Source organism: Halichoeres trimaculatus, unplaced genomic scaffold, assembly GCF_033239565.1.
Source record: "Halichoeres trimaculatus isolate MK-OKI-2021-1 unplaced genomic scaffold, fHalTri1.1 fHalTri1_scaffold_11, whole genome shotgun sequence".
Classification (NCBI taxonomy): Eukaryota; Metazoa; Chordata; class Actinopteri; order Labriformes; family Labridae; genus Halichoeres; species Halichoeres trimaculatus.
The window spans coordinates 18,232,901-18,256,170 of NW_027437189.1; the positions used below are offsets into that span (position 1 = coordinate 18,232,901).

Consider the following 23,270-nt stretch of genomic DNA (forward strand, 5'->3'; position numbering starts at 1 on the left):
TTGTCAGCATATTCACTAAGGTAAGACATTTTAACCATGAATGAGGAGGGTACACAATGGATATAAGACCCTGATGTACGTTGACCTGTGTTGTATGTTGTTTTGGACCAAAGCATGTGCTAAATGAAACTGTATTTGTAGTCTGTGCACCACTGCATGCACCAGCAGTGTAATCTTTAACAAAGCATTGCCAATCAACACATCTTGTTTTATCCACAAAAAACAAACTGTAAATATCATTGGGTACATGGACTGGGCAACACTGAGCACAGACAGCTGGCCCCTGCCCAGATCAGATGGTACAAAAGCTATGCTCAGCCCTTAAAGTGGGCCGCAAAACAGCAAAAGCTGTTTTGTCCATCCTGAGAAAAGATGAGCATTTAAATACAGTTAATTTTCATTATGTGCAACTTGGAGAACATTACAGGAACGCTGTAGTTAAACAAGAGAACATTACGCTGCATGTATCACTGCTTCTTTCTTATCTTAAATGTTTTTCTGATAATAACTTCTGGTAATGATTGATCCGAATAAGACACTATTTAAGGCTGGGATTGACAGAGGAAGAGAAGAACTGCACAGACTGACACTTTAAGAATGAAGATGAAGATGATGATGAAAATGAAGATGCATTTCTTGCTGTTGCTGCTGATCTGCTCTCTGTCCACAGCTCAGCTTCAAACAGACTCTGACAATGAAGGTTCTGCTCTTGGAAAACAGGATGAGCCCCAGAGAAGTGATCAGAAAAATGCTTTGGACCATCAGCCGAGCTGTCCACCAGACCTCCATGCTGTGCTGAGAGAGATGAGCGCCTCGCTGGCTGAACAGAGGGTGGAGATAAGGCACTTACAGGCAGAGAATGAAGGTACAGTGAATGATACACCACAGACATTCAGTCATACGGATGAGTATTTACTGTTTTTAGTTATTGACATAGCAAAATTAAAGTGTGTAATTTAACATTTATTTCCCTGTTGAAGCACAGGCAGCTAAACTGAGGGAACTGGAAATACAGAAGACTGAGCTAGACAAACAGAAGACTGAGCAGGAAAAGCTAAAACAACAGCATCAAGGTATTTTGTAGAAAGAATAGAGCCTTTGATTAATGTGTAAATTGAACCCATAACAAATCCATAACATTGAAGAAACCAGTGAAGGTTCAATACATTCAGGTGATTCTAACCTGAAAATTTGACTTGAACCATCCACCATGTAATGATAACACTCTTTTTTCCAGCACAAGCAGCAGAGCTGATCACCATGAAAGCCAGGTCAAATATCACAGAGAACCAGGTGGAGGCTCTGAGGAGAGATGGTGAAGGTAAGACACAAAACTGAACCGTAAGTTTGATCAAGGACTTTTTAAAAAAATGTATTCGTCAACATCTAATAAATGCTGGCCACACTGTTGCATCAGGTGAGTTTAAACAAAACACATTCCCACTCTCTCTCAGTCAAACAGGTGGCTTTCTCAGCCTCTCTGTTGGCTTCAGGTGAGGGGTATACTGGACCATTTAACACAGAAACTCCTCTGGTGTTCAGACATGTCATCTCAAACATTGGAAATGCTTACAATCCAAACACAGGTATTTAAATTTACCCATAGAATAATCTATCAGAATTTTTTTTTTGTGTAGTTTAGCTGGAGTTGACAGATGCTCATTGATAATTACTGTCAAATTATGTCACACAGGTTTCTTCATTGCACCAGTGAGGGGAGCCTATCACTTTGAGGTCTACATTGCTTCACATGGACATGCTTCGTATCCTACAGGTGCTAAGCTGGTGAAGAATGGAGAGATTGTTTGTATTGCATATGAGCATCAGCCTTCCAACTTTGGGAGCTCTGCTAAAGGTGCAACTTTACTTCTTGAGACTGGAGATGTTGTGTTTCTGCGTATTTGGCAGAACACAAGGATATATGATAGTAGTAGACGCCATAGCACTTTCAGTGGTCACCTGCTTTTCACCATGTAAGATGGAAAAATTTGTTCATATTTTTCTTTTTGATCTATAAACATTCACTCACACCAGAAGTGTTTCAGTTCTTGTTAATAGAATAACAGTTTCTTTTTCTTCCCATTAAGCTGTTTGACAAAGTAGCACAATAACAAAATATCACACTGATATAAAAATCAGGAATTATTTTGCATACAAGTTGTTTATTTAAAGGTGACTTGCCAATGCAAGTGACTGAGAAAAGTAACATTTCATGAAATAAAACGTGGAAGTGGAAATAAAAGCCTTATTTGGAGTATTTTTGTTTCATATGGGTGGACGACAAAGCTTTACAGCAGCTGTATCTCTGAGACATTATGTATGAATTACTATATCCTTGTTCTCTTACATTTGAAAAAATCATTTCTAAATCGCTTACAAATTTATAAGAACTGTTATCATTGAACAACAGTGATAAGAACCAGCACTTACACTAAAGTGACAATAACATTTTTTTTACTTGAGTAACTTGAAGTTTTTTATCATGGTTCTTTTTTTCTGTCTGATCCCATTTACATTTTAATTTGAGGTTTTACACACATTAAATCAAGAGATCAAACATTCATTCAGATCTATGTTTACTTATGAAGCACATCCAGTCAGAGAGCAACTTAATGATTTAGCAATTTCTGTGATTCTAGAAAATATCCATTCCTGCAAATATAGATACAACTTTGTGATTGGACACTTCAGCATGTGACTGCAGGAGCTGGGATTGAATCCCTGTTTCTCACATTAAAAAATGGTGACTCTACCACTGAACCACAGATCACAGGTCACAGATCAACCACATCATAGTTACAAAAATAAACTGCAAGTCCTAAGCAGACACAAACAGAAAAAGAGAGAGAGAGAACGAAGCTAACAGTCCTTGAAATTGAGTCCTCTGTTAAATCACAAGAAACTTAAATGAATGAAAAATATTTGCCTGATCCTAATCCACAATTTAAAATGAGATTACCAGCACCAAAATAGGTTATTCCTGGGTGCTGTTTCTCAGCTTCCTGGTCAGTAAAGACAGGACCACATTGACTAATGGCACGAAGAAGTCTTTATGACAACATAACGCTGGCTGACGAAGTTCAGTGGTGAGAAGAGAGATCTTTTCTCTGCTGAAAACAATTGGTTTCATAATGATGGACACAAGTGCTGTACTGTCAAAAAAAAGACAGAATAACAGAAGAAAGCTAAACAGGAGAGTGATAGAGCACGAGCTAAAAGCTAAAACACGGGTTTAACTGTTTGTGATAATGTTAATTTAGCCCACATGCAGCAGTTATTCTACAGTGGTCTGTTAAAACTTGAGAGTCTATCAATAAAATGAAGCGTGAGGTTACGTTAGCTCTGCTTGGTGAGGTTGGAGTTGGTAGATGACTGGTTGGACATAATGAGGATTCACTGACATAAGATACGGACACGTCTCAGAGTACCGCGCTGTACGTCGTACTAAATAATGGTACAAACTGATTTTATAGAGTTTAACTATTTAATACAAAGTTGTCTTAAACAAAGAAACGTACTGTTGAAAAAAAAAAAAGATCTGGTCTCCTTTCATTTGCTTTTAAACAAGCTCACTCCTTTGAAAGAATCACATCCTTACAGTGGGTGCAACTGCTCATGGGAAACAGAGTCTTTATTCTAATAACGACGACAAAACACTAGCTTCTTTGAATAAATAACAATAATAATGCATTTTATTTATTAATGCCTTTCAGGACAGTAAAGGATGCTGAACAAGATTAAAAACAACCACAGTAAAATCAACAGTAAAAATAAAACCAACAATAATGATAAAAACCAACAACAGAAAAGCACAAACAGAGAAGGACCGGTGGGGAGAGGTGGTAAGTTAATGTCAAGTGGGGTATGCAGTCCTGAACAGGAACAGTCTTCACAGGTGTTTTAAGAAGAATTTTCATCCTAATTTATGGCACCAAATCCACAATTGACTGCAGCAACAAGCAGCAGATTCTTACGCTTCAGATGTGCTGACAACATATTTAACCAGTATTTGACTTTTGACTTGACTAAGTTGTAGCCGACCTTTTGCTATAAATGATAAATAAAACAATAGATCATTCTCAAAGCGTTCCCACCCTGAAAACAGAAACAAAAGAAAAATAAGAAACAGTACACGTCTGATTTAAAAAGCACACAGGTTTTATTGCATATCAATTTCATGTATAAATTCTTCATAGCATTGGAAAGATTACATTTGGTATACATGGCTATTCTACAGAATTAACATCAGTCATATCTTTTCGATGAATTTTCTCTAAAGTACATCTTCAATAATCACAAGCATCAAAAGAACTGCAATTTCAGAATTGTTCAATATTATTCTACAATCCTTTATTGTTTTTTCATTATGTCTCGTCCCACAAGTCTTTTCTATGTCTTTCAGAGCCACCTGTAAGGCAGTCAAGAACTTGAAGTCAAACCTACTAACCTAACCACATGTACAATAAGTGCATCTACGGATTCCTTTTTTTTTTCTTTTTTTTTCTCAAGTTTTTTGATTTGATACGCATTTCACAAATGGACATCATTATGACTGCTAAACACGTCATGCACAATAACTTTTTTTTGTTTTCAATAAACATAACAGAGGAGATATACAACTCAGATTCAAACAAAACAAGCACCATCCATTTAAACCCATATTTTTCAATGATTTTTTTTCAGACAAATGCATCATTGTTTTTCATTCTTTAAAATACTATACAGTTAAAAAGAAACAATATGTATAATTTTACTTTCTCCTGTAACAGTGGGGGGGAAACAGCAACCATGTTCTATCCTGCTGAAACGTGTTCAGCAACCATCTGCAAGAAAACTCTCTGAACTTGGCAAAATGGAAAACTTCAATGCCTTAATTCCTTTGCTTTACACAGCGCATACTTATAACAGTAGTCCATGACATGAGTTACGACATATAGTCAACCCAAAAACTTAGCAGAGTCTTTACACCTTATAAGCACAAGTTGGAAAACATGTGTTTACCTTGAATGAAAGCTCAATCAGTGAAATTATAAAAAAGACTTCATTCTTTAGAAAAATGAGATGATGCATCACTCTCAGCATCACACCACCACCTGCTGTGGTGAAGAAAAACTACAGTGCTTCTGTTTCAGATTTTGCTTCCATTTCCAGGTCAAGCATGATTTGCTCACCTACCTCAAGTACAACTCATCTGAAGATGTGTTTGCGTTTAAAGTTCTAGAGACCTAAGCCTGATCACTTTATGGCTTGGACCCATATGATTTAAGTACTGGTTTAAGAATACAGCATCAGGCCTAGTTCTGAAAAGTCCCAGTACGCAGGGAGGATCAAGGCAACAATGATCAACAGTGCTCACCCCCCTCTCTCCTGCCTCCTGCAGCTATCTACAGTTATCTACAGTAAATGACTCATGCCCTCCATGGCACAGCTACCTTGTAGTCCACATGGAATGAGTGAGAACATTTCAGTATAAACTCACAAGACAAGCAGGAAATATAAAGTTAAAGTTGTGATCAACTGATTCTTGTTTTCCCCGTCCAGTATCAAGCAGACATTTTTTAAAGCATGTGTTGGAGGGACCGGCCAGCAGTTAGGATGTCCATTTAAACATTAGCTGTGGTTAGTTATCTCTCTCTCATCTTTATGTTTTGTCCTACAGATTCCTCTGTCCTGCACAAACAGATATTATTCTACTTAAATAAATGAAGACTGGATGTTCATGCAGGCGTTACAGTGCTTTTGGACTGTGTACCACTGAACAATTGATTTAAAAAGAATACGTGTTCACGACAGTATCCATTAAAACAGAGGGAAACGAGTGCTTGGTGTGATAGGAACCAGTCAGATTCAATGGTGTGAAAATGTAATGCCCTTTTTCTGACATTCGTACTGTTCAAGACCCCTGCCCACCCCCGAACACTTTAACCAGTTTGTACAAGACACATCCAGCATACTGAGTAAACTGGTTTAAGTGAAAAAAGGACAAACAACTCAACACTGCAGGACATTACTTTGCCAAATTTGATCTAAGACTAACTACAGCTATTTTCCACTATAAATAAAAACAAATAATTTCATGGGTTCTTTCCATTTTGGCACACTTACACGTCAAAACTGGGGATACAGAACCTCCCTCACACTCTGATAGGTGTTCTTTCCTTCAGCAACAAGAACGGAGGGATAATATGACTTCGCTTCATTTTTACTCCTCCAGTTATGACAAAACAACCAAAAATAAATACATACACACACTTCTGAAATCAAATTTATAAGAGTGTAAAAAGAAATAAAAATGACAGCAAAGGCAAGCCCCTTGGAAATGAAATGATTGTCAGAGAACAAAAAAAGGATCTATGGGTTATTTGGCACATACCACTCTTGCTATGAACATCTAGGTTATTTTGTACATCATATGACAATATCATACAGTTTTGGTCCTTCTAAAATAATTATATTAACAATTTAGCACTGTGGTGCCTAAAAAGAAACAATACTGTGGTATCTAAGAGGAAAAAGGTAAATAAAATTAAAAGATGATGATAAAAAAACAAGCAGAGAAAGTCTTTCTCATTTTCTGAGTATGATTTAAATTCATTTCAGGATGATCAAATGGGAAAACCCATCACCATGGCTAGTTTACACACAAAACTCATCTCAATCACCGACTGCTACTTCCTCAAGTAACCTTTAGCACGGTGCTGTTGTTGATTCTGCAGTTACAGCTGAAACAAAATCAGTAAGTGAGTTGCCCATGATTGATGGGGAAAACCTGGAGACAGTCGCGCACTCGCCCACCATGTTCCCAGTGGAACAGCACCACCCTGTGGACATGCAGTGCTAATGCAGTGCTTTTGCTGCAGTGCTTTAAGTAGGCGGTGAACAAGGACTTTAGAGACATACTAGTCATTAAGTGTCTTTACGAGAGCCTTCCATGGGGTCTCTGTGGGGCTGCAGTGAGCCTGGTGGACTTGGGGAGGATCAGAGTAATGCAGAATTTAAATGCTGCTGATAAGCATTCCTCATGTCCTTCACATCAACAGGAGCTTCGCAGTGCTTTCTCTTTGAGTCTTTAGAGAGGCCTCATCTGTGGGTAACCTCTCTCTCCTAACCTTTTTCTCTCTCTCACACACACACACACTCGCACACACTCACATTCATATTCTTCTATCTTGATCATAATTGACGATGAATCCTCCTCCGTACTCCGCATTATCTCACTATTCTTGTCCATGTAGTCTCTTGTTTCTATCCATTCACAAAACTAATGTTCCTCCTACTCTTCCTCCCACTTCCTCTCTCTGTGTCTCATCTAGATGTGGTTGAGTGGGTGAAAGCTGCTCGTCTCGGACGATCCACCTCCCATGCTCAGCCAAGCGTCCAGAGAGTTCTGGGAGGGCGCGTGCAAAGGGTTGTTCTCTGACAGAGACAGCATCATTGCATAAGCCTGAAGAAGACAGAGGAGGAAAACTGTTTTCAAACACTTTTTTATTGACCTGACAAAATAAAAAAAGTTATGTTGGATTATTTGAACTCCCCCATCACCTTCATTTCTGAACATTTGTAATCCATTCTCCCGTAAACCATAATAATCCCTTTTTGTTTCAACACTTGATGTTTATTGCTGATTTAGAGATTAAGATCAGAGGACAGATAAGACAGTTTACAGGTTATTTGTTAGTAGATTAACAGAAGGAAAAATCTGTAACCAGTGGACCAGTGTCATTATCTAGCTGAAGTTTCAGTCTGACACAACCATGTATTTCATGAAGCTTCTGTACACATTAGGTAATCTAACTCCTCCTTTAAAGTGATCTTTATCCTTCGTCTGTCTTATCAGAGCAAAATATCTTCCCTACCCATCATTCTTCTAAAGGACATCCAGAGGCCAGTCACATACCTGGGTTTTAGCCTGCCTGTACAGTGTCTCTTTCAGTGCCTCCGACTCTAGTGACGTGTTAAATATGTCTTTAACATCAAATGGTTGTTCATCAGTGGCTGCTTTACGTAACCCTTCCAGGCTCTTTGGAAAGCTGGGCAGACCCTCCAGGTCCAAGAGAGAGCCCTCTTCATCTATACACCTGCACATCAAGGATGGACGGAGGGATGGACCAAGAGTAGAGGAGTATTGATGGGTTGATGGAAAGGGTGATGGTTAAATGGATGAGAAATTGGATGCAAGCATAGATAATGCAGAGACAGAGGGGAAGGGAAACGGATGGAGCATGTTTAAGTTAAAAGGGTGTCAGAAGAAGAAGAAAAAGACAAGTATTTTAATAGAAAGAAATGTAAGAAGGAATAAAGAGAAAACTAGTAGACATATCGGGTAAACCTGACCTAAACTGCTCTTTTTATCTAGTTTGTAAAGAGAAATACTTCTGCCTCCACAGGCAATGTGATTTAGTACTAGAGTTGGTTATAATGAAAGAAGGTAGGGGTTTGCTAACACTTGGACCATGTGTTGTTTATTTTCTGTGGCTTTAAGTGTCGTGGTTTTCTGCACAGTTTACAAAATGAATACCTGCGAGTGTGTTCATAATTCATCGACAATGGAGCCGTCTCTTCCTCCTCCTCATCCTCCTCATACACTCCTGTCGTGACAGGAGATGGGGACTCGGGCGCCTCGTCGTGAGACTTCTCTGTCAGGCTGCCTTCCTCCTCTTCTTCGTCGTCTCCCTCCACTTCCTCCTCCTCCTCGTCCAGCCCGTGAAGCCCAAGCTTGGAGTTGGACAAATTGTGACTGGGGGGTCGCTCCTCTTCACCCTGGTCTGATCTGCAAAGGGATCAAAGGTGATTTGTGATGACTACTGTTTCTGGAACAGCTGCCTCTCTCTTCCTCTTCTGGTGATGTTTCAAATCAGGTAGTGTGTATTTCAAGTGCAGGAGTAAACACATCACAAAAGCAGAATGTCTCACTCAGCTACAGCAATAAGAGGGTGTTATTATGAGTAGTCTCTGTAGCCAAACAGTGGGGCTGTAATAAGAAAGTGCTTTTTATCAGATTTATGGGTAATGTAGTCTGTAGACACAAAGATGCAGAAATGCTTGGAGGTCTCAGAATCTACAGTGGAGCGGCTGAAACCTTTTCCCCCTATCTGAACATGTGACTCAGAAAAAAGACAAAGGCGTAAATATTCTGTTGACCGCATGCACAGGCCAACCAGTGTACATGAACACAGTGTACCAGGAGCTCTTTTCACACACAGTCCATCTGCTGGCTCATCAGAAACAGAGCAGAACGTGGTCTGCTTTGGACTTCTATTATGGAGGAGCATACTCTCTGTGACTGAAGGAGGAGCATGGCTGATCTGCAAAAAGGCTATCAGCACACCACCATTATGACCTGCCATCTGTACATTTTCCAGCCAGCACCACGACTCCCCCTCTCCACCAACCCCAGACCACGATGTCATGGCTCATGATATCATTTCCTTTGGGATGGCAAATTCACCCTTTCCGTTTTTTTTTTTGCTTCACTGTGGACATTTATCAAATCAGACAGGATTACCTCTGGGAAGGGGTGCACAGGGACAGGATTGGGTCACACACAGTGGGTGGGTGAATGCAGGCAGGGGGACTTTTTTGGGGGGTTCTCCTCTTTCAATCTAGATTAAATATCACCATAATCAAATTGCAGAGCTGGTTGGCGGGGAAAAGGTCCATGCCTGTGTAGGGGGAAAGAAGCGTGGCTCTGACATAGGGGGCCCTGGGTTTTGTCATTCAGTCTAAACACTTCAGCTGGGTGTTTGTGTTAGCTGGCTGGGGGTATGGATGTATCGTGTTGATGGGGGAAGAGCTCCATCATCAGTGGATCTCCTAGATTGATGGATCAACTTAAGTTCCCCTCAGGGTCCAAACTGCCAGCCATGGCGGCCCAGTTCAACACAAAGAACCAGCTCCAATTGCAGTCATAGCCAGACCAAAGAGTTTAACCTTGGCTAGGCTCTTACTCCAGCTCTAATTATGAACTGGACTGTGGTTTTGAGGAGACTGTTTCCTCTTATTCCTTCCAGACTGTAGTGCTGGATATGTCTGTGTACATCAAACCCCCTCACAGTTTTGTTCAAGATTTCCCACCCTTGGAGCAGCAGTGCTGTCTCAGCATCCTCAGCCTGGCAAAACAACATTTTAATGTGAAACAACAGCTACCAAGGGACATTTATTTTGACTGGCTGTAATGCTGGCAAAGGAGTTTGAAAGGAGGAGGTTGGAAGGGCAGTCAGAAGCGATAGTCATCCATGAATATATGTTTGTGTTTCTGCATCTGACTTCAGTCACTCAGGGGGAACTAAACCGAGGGCTGTCTGGTGGGAGGACAGAAAGTGTATTCCTTATTCTGAGTTACAGATTTTAAAATGTCAGGCCAGCTTGCTGTTGATGAGACTGGGTATTGATCCCAGAGAGCAGAGAGGCTACATTGCCACTGGGTCTGCTGACTATAATGTGTTGGGGAGTGAGGAAGAGGCTGATGAGGGAAAAGACAGACAGAAAAGAAGACTACGACAGAGGAACCCACATTGAGAATTTGAGCAATATGAATCCAGTAAATACTCAACAAAAAAATGAAAACCACTGACAGAGGGAGGAAATTATTTCACCCCTTGATTTTCCTTCAAACCTCTACTCTTCCCTGAAGCTCCCAACAACCAAATGGGTCAAGAATTTCCTAACTTAATGTCCAGTTCCCCAACATCAAAGATAGCTTTCAATTTCTTCTACGTGTTGTTTTTTTGTACAATTTTTGTAGTAATTATAATAATAATAATAATAATAATAATAATAATAATAATAATAATAATAATAATAATAAAATAATAATGATAATAATAATAATAATAATAATAATAATAATAATAATAATAATAATAATAATATGCAAAACATTTTTTTAAAAATATGAGAAGTGTCCCAATTTCATAAACAGTTTACTCTTTCAAACAGGATTAAATATTTAAATGACTGTATGCTGGTGATGTGTGCAACTTTCAAAAGTTGTAAAAGTAAAAAACATATACATTACATATTTTAAAAGCCTTTCTTACGAACATAAGTCTATTTATCAATCTATATATTCAATGTTTTTAAGACTACAGCTATTGTTATTTTTACAGTGGACACAGCTCTTATTTTGGTAAGAACTGCTATACCAACTTATGCCACCAGAGAGCCCTATTCGCCAAGTAGCTGTATGAATGCTTGCTGTTAAACAGAAAAAGGAAGAAATATCACCCCCAAAGAAACAAGGGTTAGTGTGAGCTGGGAATAAAGAGTCGAGTTAGGCTTCAGGGGATCAAATATAATCAGTCAAGGTATTCAGAAATACGTGTTTGCAATGTGGTACTAGCAAAGGTGTTTTTTTGTTACCTTTTATCTGTCGAGCTGGAGGCCTGGTTTATCTCACTGTTGGAAATGAAGTTACGGATTTCTGAGAAGTACGAGTCCTCCTTCTCATCTAAAAGTGCATGATTGTCTGGCTCGGAGTTTGGGGAGGAGATGGTAGTTCCTAGATTGGAAAGTATCCCGGACTGCTGGCTCACTGTTGGGAAACACGTACAGACACAAACCAGTATGCACATCAGACAAACGGACACAAACACAAGATCATGATTAGTTTGATAACCAGAATAATAAACAGAAAGCTACAAATGTTTTATTTAACAATCATCAGATTAAATATGTTTTTTCTACAGCTGTGTTCAGTCACATGCTTCCAAGCTATTGATAAAAATTCTGATCATGGTGACATAACAGGAGCAGAAAGTGACACTTTTCATAAAGTGATTTTCTCTTCTAAAAGTTTTTGCCTTCAGAAAAAAACAAGAATCCTTTTTAGTCTATTAACAGTGTGCACAATACAGATTCACTGCTAAGTTTAAAGTATCAGTTTCACTCATCTTGAGAATATTAAGTTGAAAATGGCGCAGACTGACCAGGAATGTTCTCATGCTCATGCTTTTTGAGATGGCGATCGAGGTTGGTCTGTTGACCGAAGCAGCGGTTGCAGAGGTGACACTTGAAGGGTTTCTCCTTGTTGTGGATGTTGCGGACGTGGCGTTGAAGATTGGACGAGATGCTGAATGAACGGTCACAGTATTTACACCTGCCGAGAGGAGAACAGAGAATATAGGTTAAAGAGCAGATGAATGGCAAAACGAGCAGGGATGATTTTATCACTCAGCTGCAGGATACGTAAGGTATTCCTCAGCCTTACAGAAGTTATTGAAGCTTTACAAACAAACACACACACATTTTTAGTACAATTTATGAAGAACACAATAGATCTATTGAAAATAGCGCAGTATACATAATATGGATTGTAGATACTGTTATTTGGACTTAATGAATGTTACAGAAAGAAGCCAAGCTGAATTAAACTTTGAAAATGATGATGCTGGAAAGTTAACAGTCAATTTAATTACTCTTGCCCAGCTGATCCACAAACAACAGAACTGAATACCTGTAGGGTTGTTCCCCTGTGTGTGTCCGCAAGTGTCTGGTGAGGTTTGCCGAGCGAGGGAATATTTTCCCACAGTACCTGGAAGACAGAATGGACAAAGAGAAACAGGGGAAAAGGATGTAGGAGAGGGAAATAATGAGCAACATTAAAAAAAATATTAATTGAATCATCAGTGCAAACTTTTAACGTTGACTGAATGTAACAGAAATGACAGTTCGCAGCACAGAGCACTTACCTGCAGGCGTAACGCTCCTTGCCCTTGCGGAGGATGGCATCGGAGAGGGAAGGTGGGGGTGAACGGAAGTTGAACAGTGGATGAGCAGAGTGTTGCAGTGAATTGGGCGGTGCATCCAGTTTTAGAGCACCAAAGCTCTCGAGCTTCTCTGTCATGTTCTCCATGGCTGACATCTGAGGGGGAGAAGTGTGCAGAGAACAAGAAAATGTCAACATGACAGATCACATCGCAGACATCAAATTCTTTTTTTAATTACTCTTATTTCACCAGATGTTGTAATTACTGGTGCCTTTTGGAGTGAACTTGAAAACTTTTACAGAAGAGCTTCATAGGTTTGTTTCATCCATACATAATCTTTTGAACACACCTTGAGAGAATCCTCTACATCTGGTTTGTGTGTGCACAATAGGTTTGTGTGCATGCACATGTGTCTATGTGTCAAAACAGTTGAGGAAAACAAAGACACAATGTCACAGAAATACTTGGAGGGAGGGAAAGAAACAGAAGGAGGAAGCAGCATATCAGAGGATAGCCTTGTTTGTGCTAACTACGAGTCACCCCTGTGACCTCAAACACATTCACACAAACACTCCAGTACCTTTCCTCTCAGTACACCTTCTTTTTTCCTACATTGAGCCAGTGCTCTCCATCTTTCTTATTTCTGCAAATGCTGCATGTTTCTGGCTGGAAAACCAGTAGATTGAGACATTTTAAATCCCTGATTGGAGTGTCAGAATAAAGTTTGTGATAACCCCCACTGCTCCTGGACTGCAAGCAGCTTCCCCTCCCCTAGGAGAAGCTTGAGAACAAAGGCGGCTGGTTATGCAGGAGTTTATTTGCCAAAAAGAGTTTACATCCTTCCTTTTTTAGTGAGTACGAGACAGCAGAGACAGGGACAGACACTCCGTCTCAGTGTGTTTATTCGCAGTCTGGGGGGGGGGGCAGATTCCGTCATGGGACTGAATTAGAGGTGGCATTGTGTTTGGATTGCTGGGAGTATCACAGCTGAGAAGCTCTGATATGACAAGCTTTTATGCCGCAGCCTGTGAAAACTTTTTTATACCTAGGCCACAGTTCAATATTGAGATCACAGCTTTGAAAATGCAGAAAAAGAATGTAGCATAAGTGAGATCTTCCAGAGTAACAAAACATGATGAGGTTGATATTGAACGATGTGTCTGGAATATAACTGCTGTAACGCAAATATAAATGTAAAAAAAAATCAATGTAGCTTATTTAGATATCACCTTTTGATAAAGGCTTTATCTACTAACTCATAAGTAATCTACTTTTATCTGTCTGCATATGTACCAAATGAGTAGAGTGCACAGTCACAGTTGATAGAGGACACAGATTTCCAGGTCAGATTAAACTGTTTCCCCAACGAGAGCCCCCCATTCTCCTGGAGACAAACACAGGATGTCCTTGATGGACACGATGCTATTATCTGGCCAGCCAGCCAGCCACAGAGAAAAAACGTGGAGGGGGTTGAGTTATTAGCTGGCTTGTGGGCTCCCAGTACATGAAACAATGCCACAACTAAGATTAGCATGGCCAAGAGAGGCGGTTTGTTACAATTCAATCGGTTATTATTCTCTCTTTTATTAATACTATCTCTCCCTGTAATCAAGATTTGTAGAGGTAGGGAGAGTCTGGGGACAGTCAAACAATGCGACTGATTATCAAAGGGGCTGCGATAACAGACTGTGTCTTCTGAAAAAAGGTAGAAGTGACGAGGTACAGAGGCGCCATTCAGTAAACAAAGGAAGAAATCATACAGAACCCTTGAGAAAATAACATCAACACTGTGGTATGATGGTGCATAGGGCCCTATCAATTCAGGTTAAAGCAGCGTGGGAGGCAGGAGTGAGGTATGTTCTCATAATACGTGGTTTGAAAATAATAGTCAATAGCATCTGGGAATAATTAGCCGTTTGCAATACCTGGAGTTCTGTTCCCATTTTTGTCAAAGGACATGCAGCTTTCTGTCCATATCTGTCTAGTGCTTTCTTAGGTTTGCAATGAGCATATGTTCATGCTGTAAGCCTACCTGTGGATGAAAGAGTGGTGGTGAGGGCCTTAAGAACTTATCCTTCAGTGCTCCTACAGGGTCAAGTAGCTTCCTCTTCTCCACCCTGCTGGACCAACAACAAGGTAAAGGGTTACGTACCAAGGTCAGAGGTCTAGTATTTAAACCCTCACACTATACAACAAGAGCATTTGCATTATTTAATGGTCTCTGTTCTAATCGGGGCTGAAATACCTGTATATGGGGTCCATGAAGAATGCTGAGGGCTTGGCATAGTGCAGTGGTGGTGGCTGGTGTGGTTGTGCCTGTGGCTGCTGGTGCTGAGCGAGGGATGATTGGTGCAATAACTGAGAATGGGGATGTGAAAACCCAGCTGGAGTTTCATCCTTGATGGAAACCCCCTTTCCGACTCCGAAGATGTGGTTCTTTCTATTCTGTGGCTCTGCTGCCACACCATTATGACCACCTCTGCTCCGGCTGCCAATGCTGAGGTCTAACGGCTGTTCTTCACTGCTGGATATTGCTAAGGGTCCACTACTGCTCCCAGTGCTAGTGTTGGGGTTTGTGGGATTTGATGGGGTTGGAGGAGCTAACTTGGTGTCCTTCTGCTTCGTGGTGAGATCAAACGGGGACTCTGCTGTAGAAGAAGGAGCCCCTGGAACAACCATTTTGTGCAGCTGTTCACGAGGTGACTTGGGCTCTGCTTTAAAGAACATGCTGGGATTAAGGGCGGCCCGATCAGTGTTGAAGGGATAGAGGGAGTTGTGAAAGTTGGGCAGGAACTGAAAGGGAAACATGGAATGGTAGGGCAATGGACCCATCTTCTTCTCCTGATGGAGACCAATCAAACCTGGACCAAAATATTTCTCAGCAATGGACGCAATGGCTTTAATAGAATCTGTGGTAGCTGCACTGGCGTTCGTAGTGGTGGGTGGGAGGGCTTGCTCATCAGGTGGTGGAAAAAAGGAGTGCTGGGACGATGCAGAGGAAAGAAAGGGACGATCGATGGTGGGGTTCCCAGAACTAGACACGGCTGATATCAACGCACCATGAGTGTCATCCAACTGTTGGCTGTCTTGACCTGATACAGTCCCAGATGACTTCCTCCTTTTACCGCTTCTCTCACGTTCACTCTCTCCATCGCTCTCCAGATCAGACCCATCACCTGAAGCGGTACCAGTGGTGGTATCCAAATCTGTCCCACTTGTGGTATTTACGTCTTCAAGGTCACTGCCATCGGACATGTCAACCATCTTCGATTTTGACTTGGCCTCTCCACTAGAAGACAAATCTAGTTTGTTGTCCTTATCATCCAGCTGGCTCAAACTGTTTCCCCCATTGCTGTTTGTAGAGCTAACCAGGGACAGGGGAGGGGCATCTAAGGGACTCCTCGGCAGCTTCACCTCCTGACTGCTGCTACCTAGTGGGCTCTTTATCAAGGGACTGGCTGGCAATAAAGGTGGTCGCGGATACAGTGATGGGGGAAAGATACCTGGAAAACCATGTGGAAGGGAGGGGAAGCCATGAGGTCCTGGGGAGAAGGGCAAGCCAGCATGAGGGTGAGGTCGGGAGGGAAAGTATTCAGTGAAGCCCAAACCTGACTGGTTTAGACCTGTAAGATGGGGGTGGTGGGACTTGGCCTTGGCCATGATTGGGCTGGAACTCATGGGGATGCCGGGGTTAAACATTCCTGCTGGAGAGCCATAATGGTTTTTGCCCTCGCAGAAGCGACGATGCTTGTTGAGGGAGGAGGTAGTGCTGAATAACTGCCCACAGTCCTTGCACTTGATCTGAGTGCGACAGTCAGCGTGCATACGCTTGTGGCGGCAGAGGTTGGAGAACTGGGTGTAGGATTTGTGGCACACCTCGCCTGGGGGAGCAAAAAGACGCAGCCCATCAGGGCCTGGTTAAACCCATTTTAACACTGTCTCTAACTTTGAATACCACATCAACACCAACATGGACATAAACATGGAAACTGGTGATGTGAAGTTTTAAAAAAGAAAGTAACGGTTGTTGTTTGTATGAGTAACGCGAACTCAGCAATCTTGAACAGCCAAAATGGTGCTAATATATTGTTCAGAAACTATATACATTTTAGTGCAAAATGAGTATACCTCTAATAAGAAAAAAAGATAAAATTCAAAAGAAACTATTTTTTTTATCATGACTGTTTTGTCATTTTTTCACTGTTTTAAAAAAACAAAACTTGATGATACATGCAAAATACTTTTTCACAGAAAGCCAAGTGTATAATTGAAAATATTAAACCTACTGGTTGCAATAATTAACCAAAGTTAAAGCTAAAAAACACCTTCTTCCTGGACCTGTGTGCTCTGTTCAGGAGACATGAACAGGATATATATAAAAAAAAAACTATATTGTATATATATAAAAAAGAAACTGCTGAGAGAGATAAAAAAGTGGATGAAGTGAAAAGAAAAACAACAGAAAAAGATGTTCTGTTTAAACGGAGTGTTGTTTAACTTCTAAAGCTCCTACTTACAGATAAAGGGTTTGACGCTGCTGTGGATGTGCTTATGCTGCTTGAGGCCCGACGAGGTGGCAAAGGTCTTGCCACATTCAGGACATGTGTGAGCGCGGGCCCCCACGTGCTGAGAGCGGATGTGGCGTTGAAGGTTGCTGGGATCTGTGAACACCTAAAATTTGAAATGAGAGTATAAAAACACAAATGGTGGCCATATTCATCAACAAAAATGTATTTTTCTATTTACAAAATATTTTTACATCTTTTCATCACAGGAAATATTCAATCTTTATTGCTCTGGTATCTTTAATGGTGCTAATGTTCTTTGAGACTCTGTAAATTGATATCAAACTTCATTATGAGTGAAGCCTACATTACTCCAGCATCATTTCTCAACAGATAAAGCCTGGGTGTCCTGTGCACAACTTACGTGCCCGGCATGCTGTACCTTATCACAGTTTTCACACTCAAAGCGCTTGCCACTATCATGTGACATCTGGTGACGAATGAGGTTGGACTTCCAGTTGAAGGCTTTGGGACACTGGTCACACTTGTATTCCCTCTCCTCTGTGTGGACTATCATGTGTTGGCCCAGACTTGAAAAAGAAGACAGCATACTTTTTAGTTCATTTAGGGAATTATTAAGGCATCATTTGTAGGACAAGAGGCTGCACATTTTTTGATGATTGCAGAAGTTTGAAATATTGGCAGAAATGTCTGTGTACCTGTACTCGTTTGGAAAAATCTTCTCACAGTCTTTGCACTCATGGACGGGCTCGTCGCTGTCCTCACGTTCCTGTTTGAAGTCGTCTCTCAGGGTATCAAAGATTGAGCCGCTACTGGAGCATGAATACTTCTGGTGCCGCCGCAGCTCAAGGGTGGAGGTAAAGAGCTCATCACAGTCTTCACAGCGGTACATCTGCTCGTCTGTACACACACACACACACACACACAAACACACACACACAATTCAATATCCATGAAACAATTCAGATCCTAATAGATCCTAATATACAAGTAATTACCTCCACCAAAGAGGTTATGTTTTGGGAGAGTTCATCTGTTTGTTTGTTGGTTGGCTTTGAACAACATAACTCAAAAAGTAACAAACGGATCTTGATGAAATTTTTAGAAAATCTTCAAAATGGGATAAGGAAGAAGTGATTAAATTTTGGAGGTCATCCGGATCACCGTCTGGATCCAGGAATTTTTTTTAAGGATTCGTTATCATAATGAGATACAGCTGTTTTCACCATATGTGTACATAACTCCACGATAAATGGTCGGATTGCTTTGCAAAACAATACAAGACAAGGTCTCCATAATTTCTGACGGATGTAAAAGTGTGATCCAGGTCCTGGCAATATTCTGGACACTAAGATCTGGAATATGAAACATGTACTGGGTTATCATAATTTTCAACACTGTCAGGCAACAAATTATCATAAAAACCAGCAACTAACACCAAATTGTAGCAGACAGTCTGCTGAAAGGAAGTATAACATTAAAGTAGGACTAAAGTGTTGTGTGACAATCACAATATGCTTGGCGGAGGTCTGCGCTCTCTGAGTGCTTTTCTAGTTATAAGATATAACATCCACCAAAATCAATGAAGGACACCTTAAAACTCTTTTGAAAGGACAATTGATCAACTTTTTAGATTCTGTATTTAAACATAAGAGTTACAGGAGGACATGTAATTGCACCTGCTGGTTTTAATGCAAGCAAACATAAAGTGAGTAAACTTTTTGGAAGCCAAGACAGGATTAATTTTAAAGAAATAATTAAGAGCTGGGATGATTTCTAGCTTTTAATTTGAATGAGTGGAAAATGTGTCTGTCAATACAAACTGCTGGTACAAATGAACAAGACCAGAAATCCACTGCCTATCTCTTCTTTTTTAGTCACAGCTAAACAGACTCTCATTCATGGTTAAAGCAACAATCCTGCAATTGACATTTACATAAAACGGAAATCAATTAGCAGTGAAATGTAGCCTTCATTAACACTGTTAATTGCTTGTTTTCACAAGTGTTTCTTTCGGACTCTAGGTGTAATGGCACACAAGGGAAACAATAAGGGTTGGTCCTCCCCTTCCATGTTGATAACCTTTACAATACTTCTCACCACCAAGGTCAAATGCATAAAACTCGGGCCAGCTTTTTCAATAGCAAGTTCCTGAGTCAGCCGCCAAGTTCAACAGATCAGGGGAAAGCCCAGAGGAGTGTCTTTGTGCGCGGGCATGTATGTAAGTGTGTGTGTGTGTGTGTGTGTGTTTATGTGACCATTTCCCAAAAAGAATGAGCCACGAGGAACAGAAGTAAGCAGGGGCATGGTGGCGCCAACCCCATGGTGATATCAGCGCCAACCTGCCATCCCCTCTCTGCCATGACCTGAGCAGCCAACGCCTGAGTCGGCCCCCCAGGTGTCCCAACATGCCACACACACCCATCCATCATTCCAAGCTGCACTAAATGAGTTTATCCAAAATGACTTACAGTGCATGGCTCACCTGTTTCTACTGCATGTGACCGTTTATCCAGCTGGAACTTCTTGGACACATTAAAAGGGCATTAGTGTAGCAACATCAATGTGTGTAACCTTGGGGAGAAGGATAAATGACCCTCTGGTCAATGGGCCATTACACTGGGCTCAAATGCTAAACTAACTCGCTCACTTTGACAGGAGCGAACACACGCTTCATAGAAGGTGAGAGTTTAACTGTGAGAGAGTTGGTTTTTGTTTTCTCTGAAGCTCAAACGTCTCAACACCAGAAACTTTTTTCCGTCTCCTTCATGTGCTTAAACCATTTCTTTTATAGTGACTCACACAGAACTGTAGCACACAGTTAAATTCAAAGACACTGGGAAAGTGTGTGATGTGATAAGCTCTTTGAGTAACAGAAGTAAGTAAACCTGTGATTGAATGCAAATATGTGTGTTCATGAGGATGCACATGACGAAATCTGCTTGTTTGTATGCATTAGTGTGTGCCGCTTTTTTTTTTTTTTCGTATTTTTTTTCTGTAATGGTGGGTGGGGTTTGGAGAGGGGGGGGGTTATAAGGGGAGACTAATAGCTCTCTGGGAGACGAAGGGAAGCACAATTATGTGCAGTTTAGCAGCTAATCTGGGGGCATGGGTGAGGTCTCGGGGGACTCCTCAAGTCCTCTACTTCAAATTCCTTCTCTGATAAGCCAGACATAGAGAACAGGGCTGCACTGCCAAGCTCCCACTCAGCTCTGCTACCTCTCTTTTTAAGAGACACACACACACGCACACACCAATCTTTCTGCAGGTAGACTCGGTCTGTATAGGTTCTTTTCTCTTTCTGTTGTTCTGTTCAACACAACAAATATCCGTCAGTGTATATATATCAGTGATTCTCTGTCTCAGCCCTCTCTCACACCAACAAACATTACATAAATACTTTGGCTCTGACACACACACACAATCTGTCAGGTAGAGCGACTCTTGTCTCTGTCTGCGTTCACATACGTACTGTACACATGAGGAATTGAACAAATCATTTACAAGTGTGCTCTATCTTTGATGTCCTTTATGCAACACACCGATCTGCTTCTTTTCAATAATCAGGCTTTCTTTGAGCTCCTGTTTTTCTCTGTTTCTTTGGCATGAAGATCAGTGCACGCAATGTGCAGCAGGCAAGAGGGGGAAAAACTGATTTACCACAGAACATCTCACAAACATTTCGTCCTCCCCTCCACCGGTTTATAATCAATGACAAGTAAGAGTAATCTGATTTTTTTTTCTTTTCTAAAACTATGGTTCCAGAAAGACTGGAAACACAACAAAACAATGTTACCTGACAACAGCAGCTTGCCAAAATAAGTCCAAGATGTTTAAAGAAATGCAGCGGAACCACGGCCCCTTTTCTGCCTTAGTGAACTTTGAATGAAAAGCTTGGGTTGACAGCGAACAGCTGTCCAAGTTAGATTATGAGATAAAATATTAGACTTATTCAGTCTGACGTACAGGGGCATGGTTTGAAGGTAGAGAGCACAGTGACTCAGGTTACCCACTCTGGGGAATGTGTGTGTAGGGGAGACTTTGGAAAAATTTTCTTATTTTTCTATTAACATAAACTGGCCTGTTTTGTTATACATAGTAAAATCACACAATTAAAACTGCTTGAAGTAAAAATTTAGCTTGAAGGTGACTGTAGAAAGACCTGGGAGATCCTTATTACATTGTTTTTGTTTCCTGACACCAATTTTTTTTTCATTAGGCTAAGAGTACTTGCACACTGAAAAACCTCACGTCTCTGTTTATCAAAGCCTGGTATTTAATTCTAACTGTGCGGATTAGCTAGGCTACTCTGTGTTTTACAAAATGTGTTTTTAATTCGACACATTGGACATTAACACATTACAAACTCCGTGTGAATCTGATACTTTATTAGCCTGATGACCACAAAAACCTCCTGAAATCCCTGAGGAGAGTGCAAATGTTAAGAATAACAAGCTAGCATTAGCAGTATTCGTTGGCAGATGGAATAAACAGAATTCGATTTAGAAGTCCCTACGAGCACCCGTATCCCGATGAGTTCCTCACCAAGGACGGGGCCTCCTCACCATTTCAGTTTGACTTCGCCTTCCGTTAACAGAACATTTCTGCTCGAAGAGAGTTGAATTTGACAAGTGCCAATTGACGCCCTAATACAGTACTTCAGGCATAGGCCCAAAGCAGCATTGTAAGAGCATTATTGGCAGGCATCTTTCGGATGACAGCTCCAGGACGGCCTCTAACCAGACGCTTTAATGTGGGATTTAATTCCACACTGGAAATTTATGATTCGAATAATTCCCATTTCTTAAAGAGGGAGAGAGAAAAGGAAAAAAAAAGTTGGAAGAGATGGTGTCTTTTTCCGTCACATTAGCTGGGTTACGGAGGGAGTTTGCCGTGCAGGAACCACAGGATGCAGGTTGGAGTTTGTTTAAAATGTGCGCTAATGACGCGCATTAATCTTACCTTGTAGGTTCGGTGCCATGGATCCCTCGGGGAAAATACCGTCCTTCATATACACTAAAAGCTCCTCCCCTGCTTCGATGTCCCGGACTGCTTTGTAATAAATCTGCAGAAAAAGACAAAGACACACTTAAACTTTAGGTCAGTACGCCACATGTTTAATATCAGAGAAATGAAAGAAAGAGTCTAAAAATAAATTGATAATACAGCGGAGTTGTGAGACATTGTTCCTTTTTTGACATTTTTTTTTTTAAATTTACATTTACAACTTTCCTAAGAAAAATCATAGTTGTTAATATATTTACTTTTCACAACTCACGAAAAAAGAGACAAACAGCGAAAAATGAATTACTTAAATTAAAATAATCTGATTTTGAAAACCAAAGAAGCACTGGGTGAAACGAAAAATGAACCAAATGTCAACAGCTGCTTTCATGTGTATTGCGCGACTTCAAATAAATAAATAAAAGTGGGAAAGCTTAATGTAAAAGCCATATATCAATATGAGGAAATAAGCCACAAACGAAAACAATACTGTTAAGAAAAAAAGTCAACGAATAGAAGAGACAACAGGAGAGACAATTCAAGGCCATGCTTAGGCCTTTTCAATAACGTAAATGAAAAAGGGAAAGCCTTTATTTAGCTCACAACGCAAATAAACCAAAATAAGCCTACCAGCTAAAACAAAAGAAATCTAAAGATATTTTATTGAACATGATCATAGTTATTGCCCGATGACAAAGTACGCTGTTACAACATCGTGCATCCCCAAGCACAGTGCAAAGCTTCAGTCTCAAGCCGAGAGCAGTTTTGACCTGTGAGCACATGGGGGCGCTCTGCACCAATAAAACCACGTCAAAGCGATTCGGGAGACTGAGCACACACAGTCACACACTCACTGAGCTAGACACACTGACACAGACAGGCCGGTGAAATTAACTTCAAGACTTGGTGCGCTTTTGAAAGACTAAGAACAAGGAGTGGAGGCCTAAAATGATTTACAGCACAAATTAATTTACCACTATTTTGGATAATTTATCAGCATCATAGCAGCAAATAAGGTGGACATCAAAAAGCT

The 23,270-nt window shown here is 40.8% G+C and overlaps 2 protein-coding genes across 9 annotated transcripts in view; one reads left to right on the forward strand and one right to left on the reverse strand.

Annotated features, from left to right (window-relative positions):
* The first annotated feature begins 247 nt into the window (after nt 1–247).
* On the forward strand, nt 248–2,019 carry LOC141798784 (uncharacterized). The gene is made up of 6 exons (XM_074680626.1): nt 248–299; nt 671–865; nt 981–1,073; nt 1,238–1,321; nt 1,455–1,586; nt 1,694–2,019. The coding sequence occupies exons 1-6, from the start codon at nt 248–250 to the stop codon at nt 1,975–1,977; spliced, it is 840 nt and encodes a 279-aa protein (XP_074536727.1). The 3' UTR covers nt 1,978–2,019.
* A 2,139-nt stretch (nt 2,020–4,158) lies between these two features.
* prdm16 (PR domain containing 16) overlaps nt 4,159–23,270 on the reverse strand; it is a 190,325-nt gene continuing 171,213 nt past the window's right edge. For 2 of the 8 annotated variants that reach the window (XM_074681441.1, XM_074681447.1), the window contains 13 exons: nt 22,196–22,298; nt 17,932–18,133; nt 17,637–17,802; nt 17,225–17,378; nt 14,953–16,621; nt 14,740–14,827; nt 12,690–12,862; nt 12,455–12,532; nt 11,928–12,097; nt 11,362–11,533; nt 8,519–8,770; nt 7,898–8,078; nt 4,159–7,444 (listed from right to left, as the gene is read on the reverse strand). In XM_074681441.1, the coding sequence (XP_074537542.1) occupies nt 7,310–7,444; nt 7,898–8,078; nt 8,519–8,770; nt 11,362–11,533; nt 11,928–12,097; nt 12,455–12,532; nt 12,690–12,862; nt 14,740–14,827; nt 14,953–16,621; nt 17,225–17,378; nt 17,637–17,802; nt 17,932–18,133; nt 22,196–22,298 (3,543 nt within the window). In that variant the 3' untranslated portion in view covers nt 4,159–7,309. The remainder of the gene's footprint in view (nt 7,445–7,897; nt 8,079–8,518; nt 8,771–11,361; nt 11,534–11,927; nt 12,098–12,454; nt 12,533–12,689; nt 12,863–14,739; nt 14,828–14,952; nt 16,622–17,224; nt 17,379–17,636; nt 17,803–17,931; nt 18,134–22,195; nt 22,299–23,270) is intronic. The other 6 variants (XM_074681448.1, XM_074681445.1, XM_074681443.1 and 3 more) reach the window with 6 other exon arrangements.

What these genes read in the sequence shown, in the direction of transcription:
- LOC141798784 (XM_074680626.1), top strand. Translation starts at nt 248, where the DNA reads ATGGACTGGGCAACACTGAGCACAGACAGCTGGCCCCTGCCCAGATCA. An exon ending in GCCCCTGCCCAGATCAGATG is followed by an intron (nt 300 to 670) that starts GTACAAAAGCTA and finishes CTCTGTCCACAG; the next exon opens with CTCAGCTTCAAACAGACTCT. An exon ending in TCTGAGGAGAGATGGTGAAG is followed by an intron (nt 1,322 to 1,454) that starts GTAAGACACAAA and finishes ACTCTCTCTCAG; the next exon opens with TCAAACAGGTGGCTTTCTCA.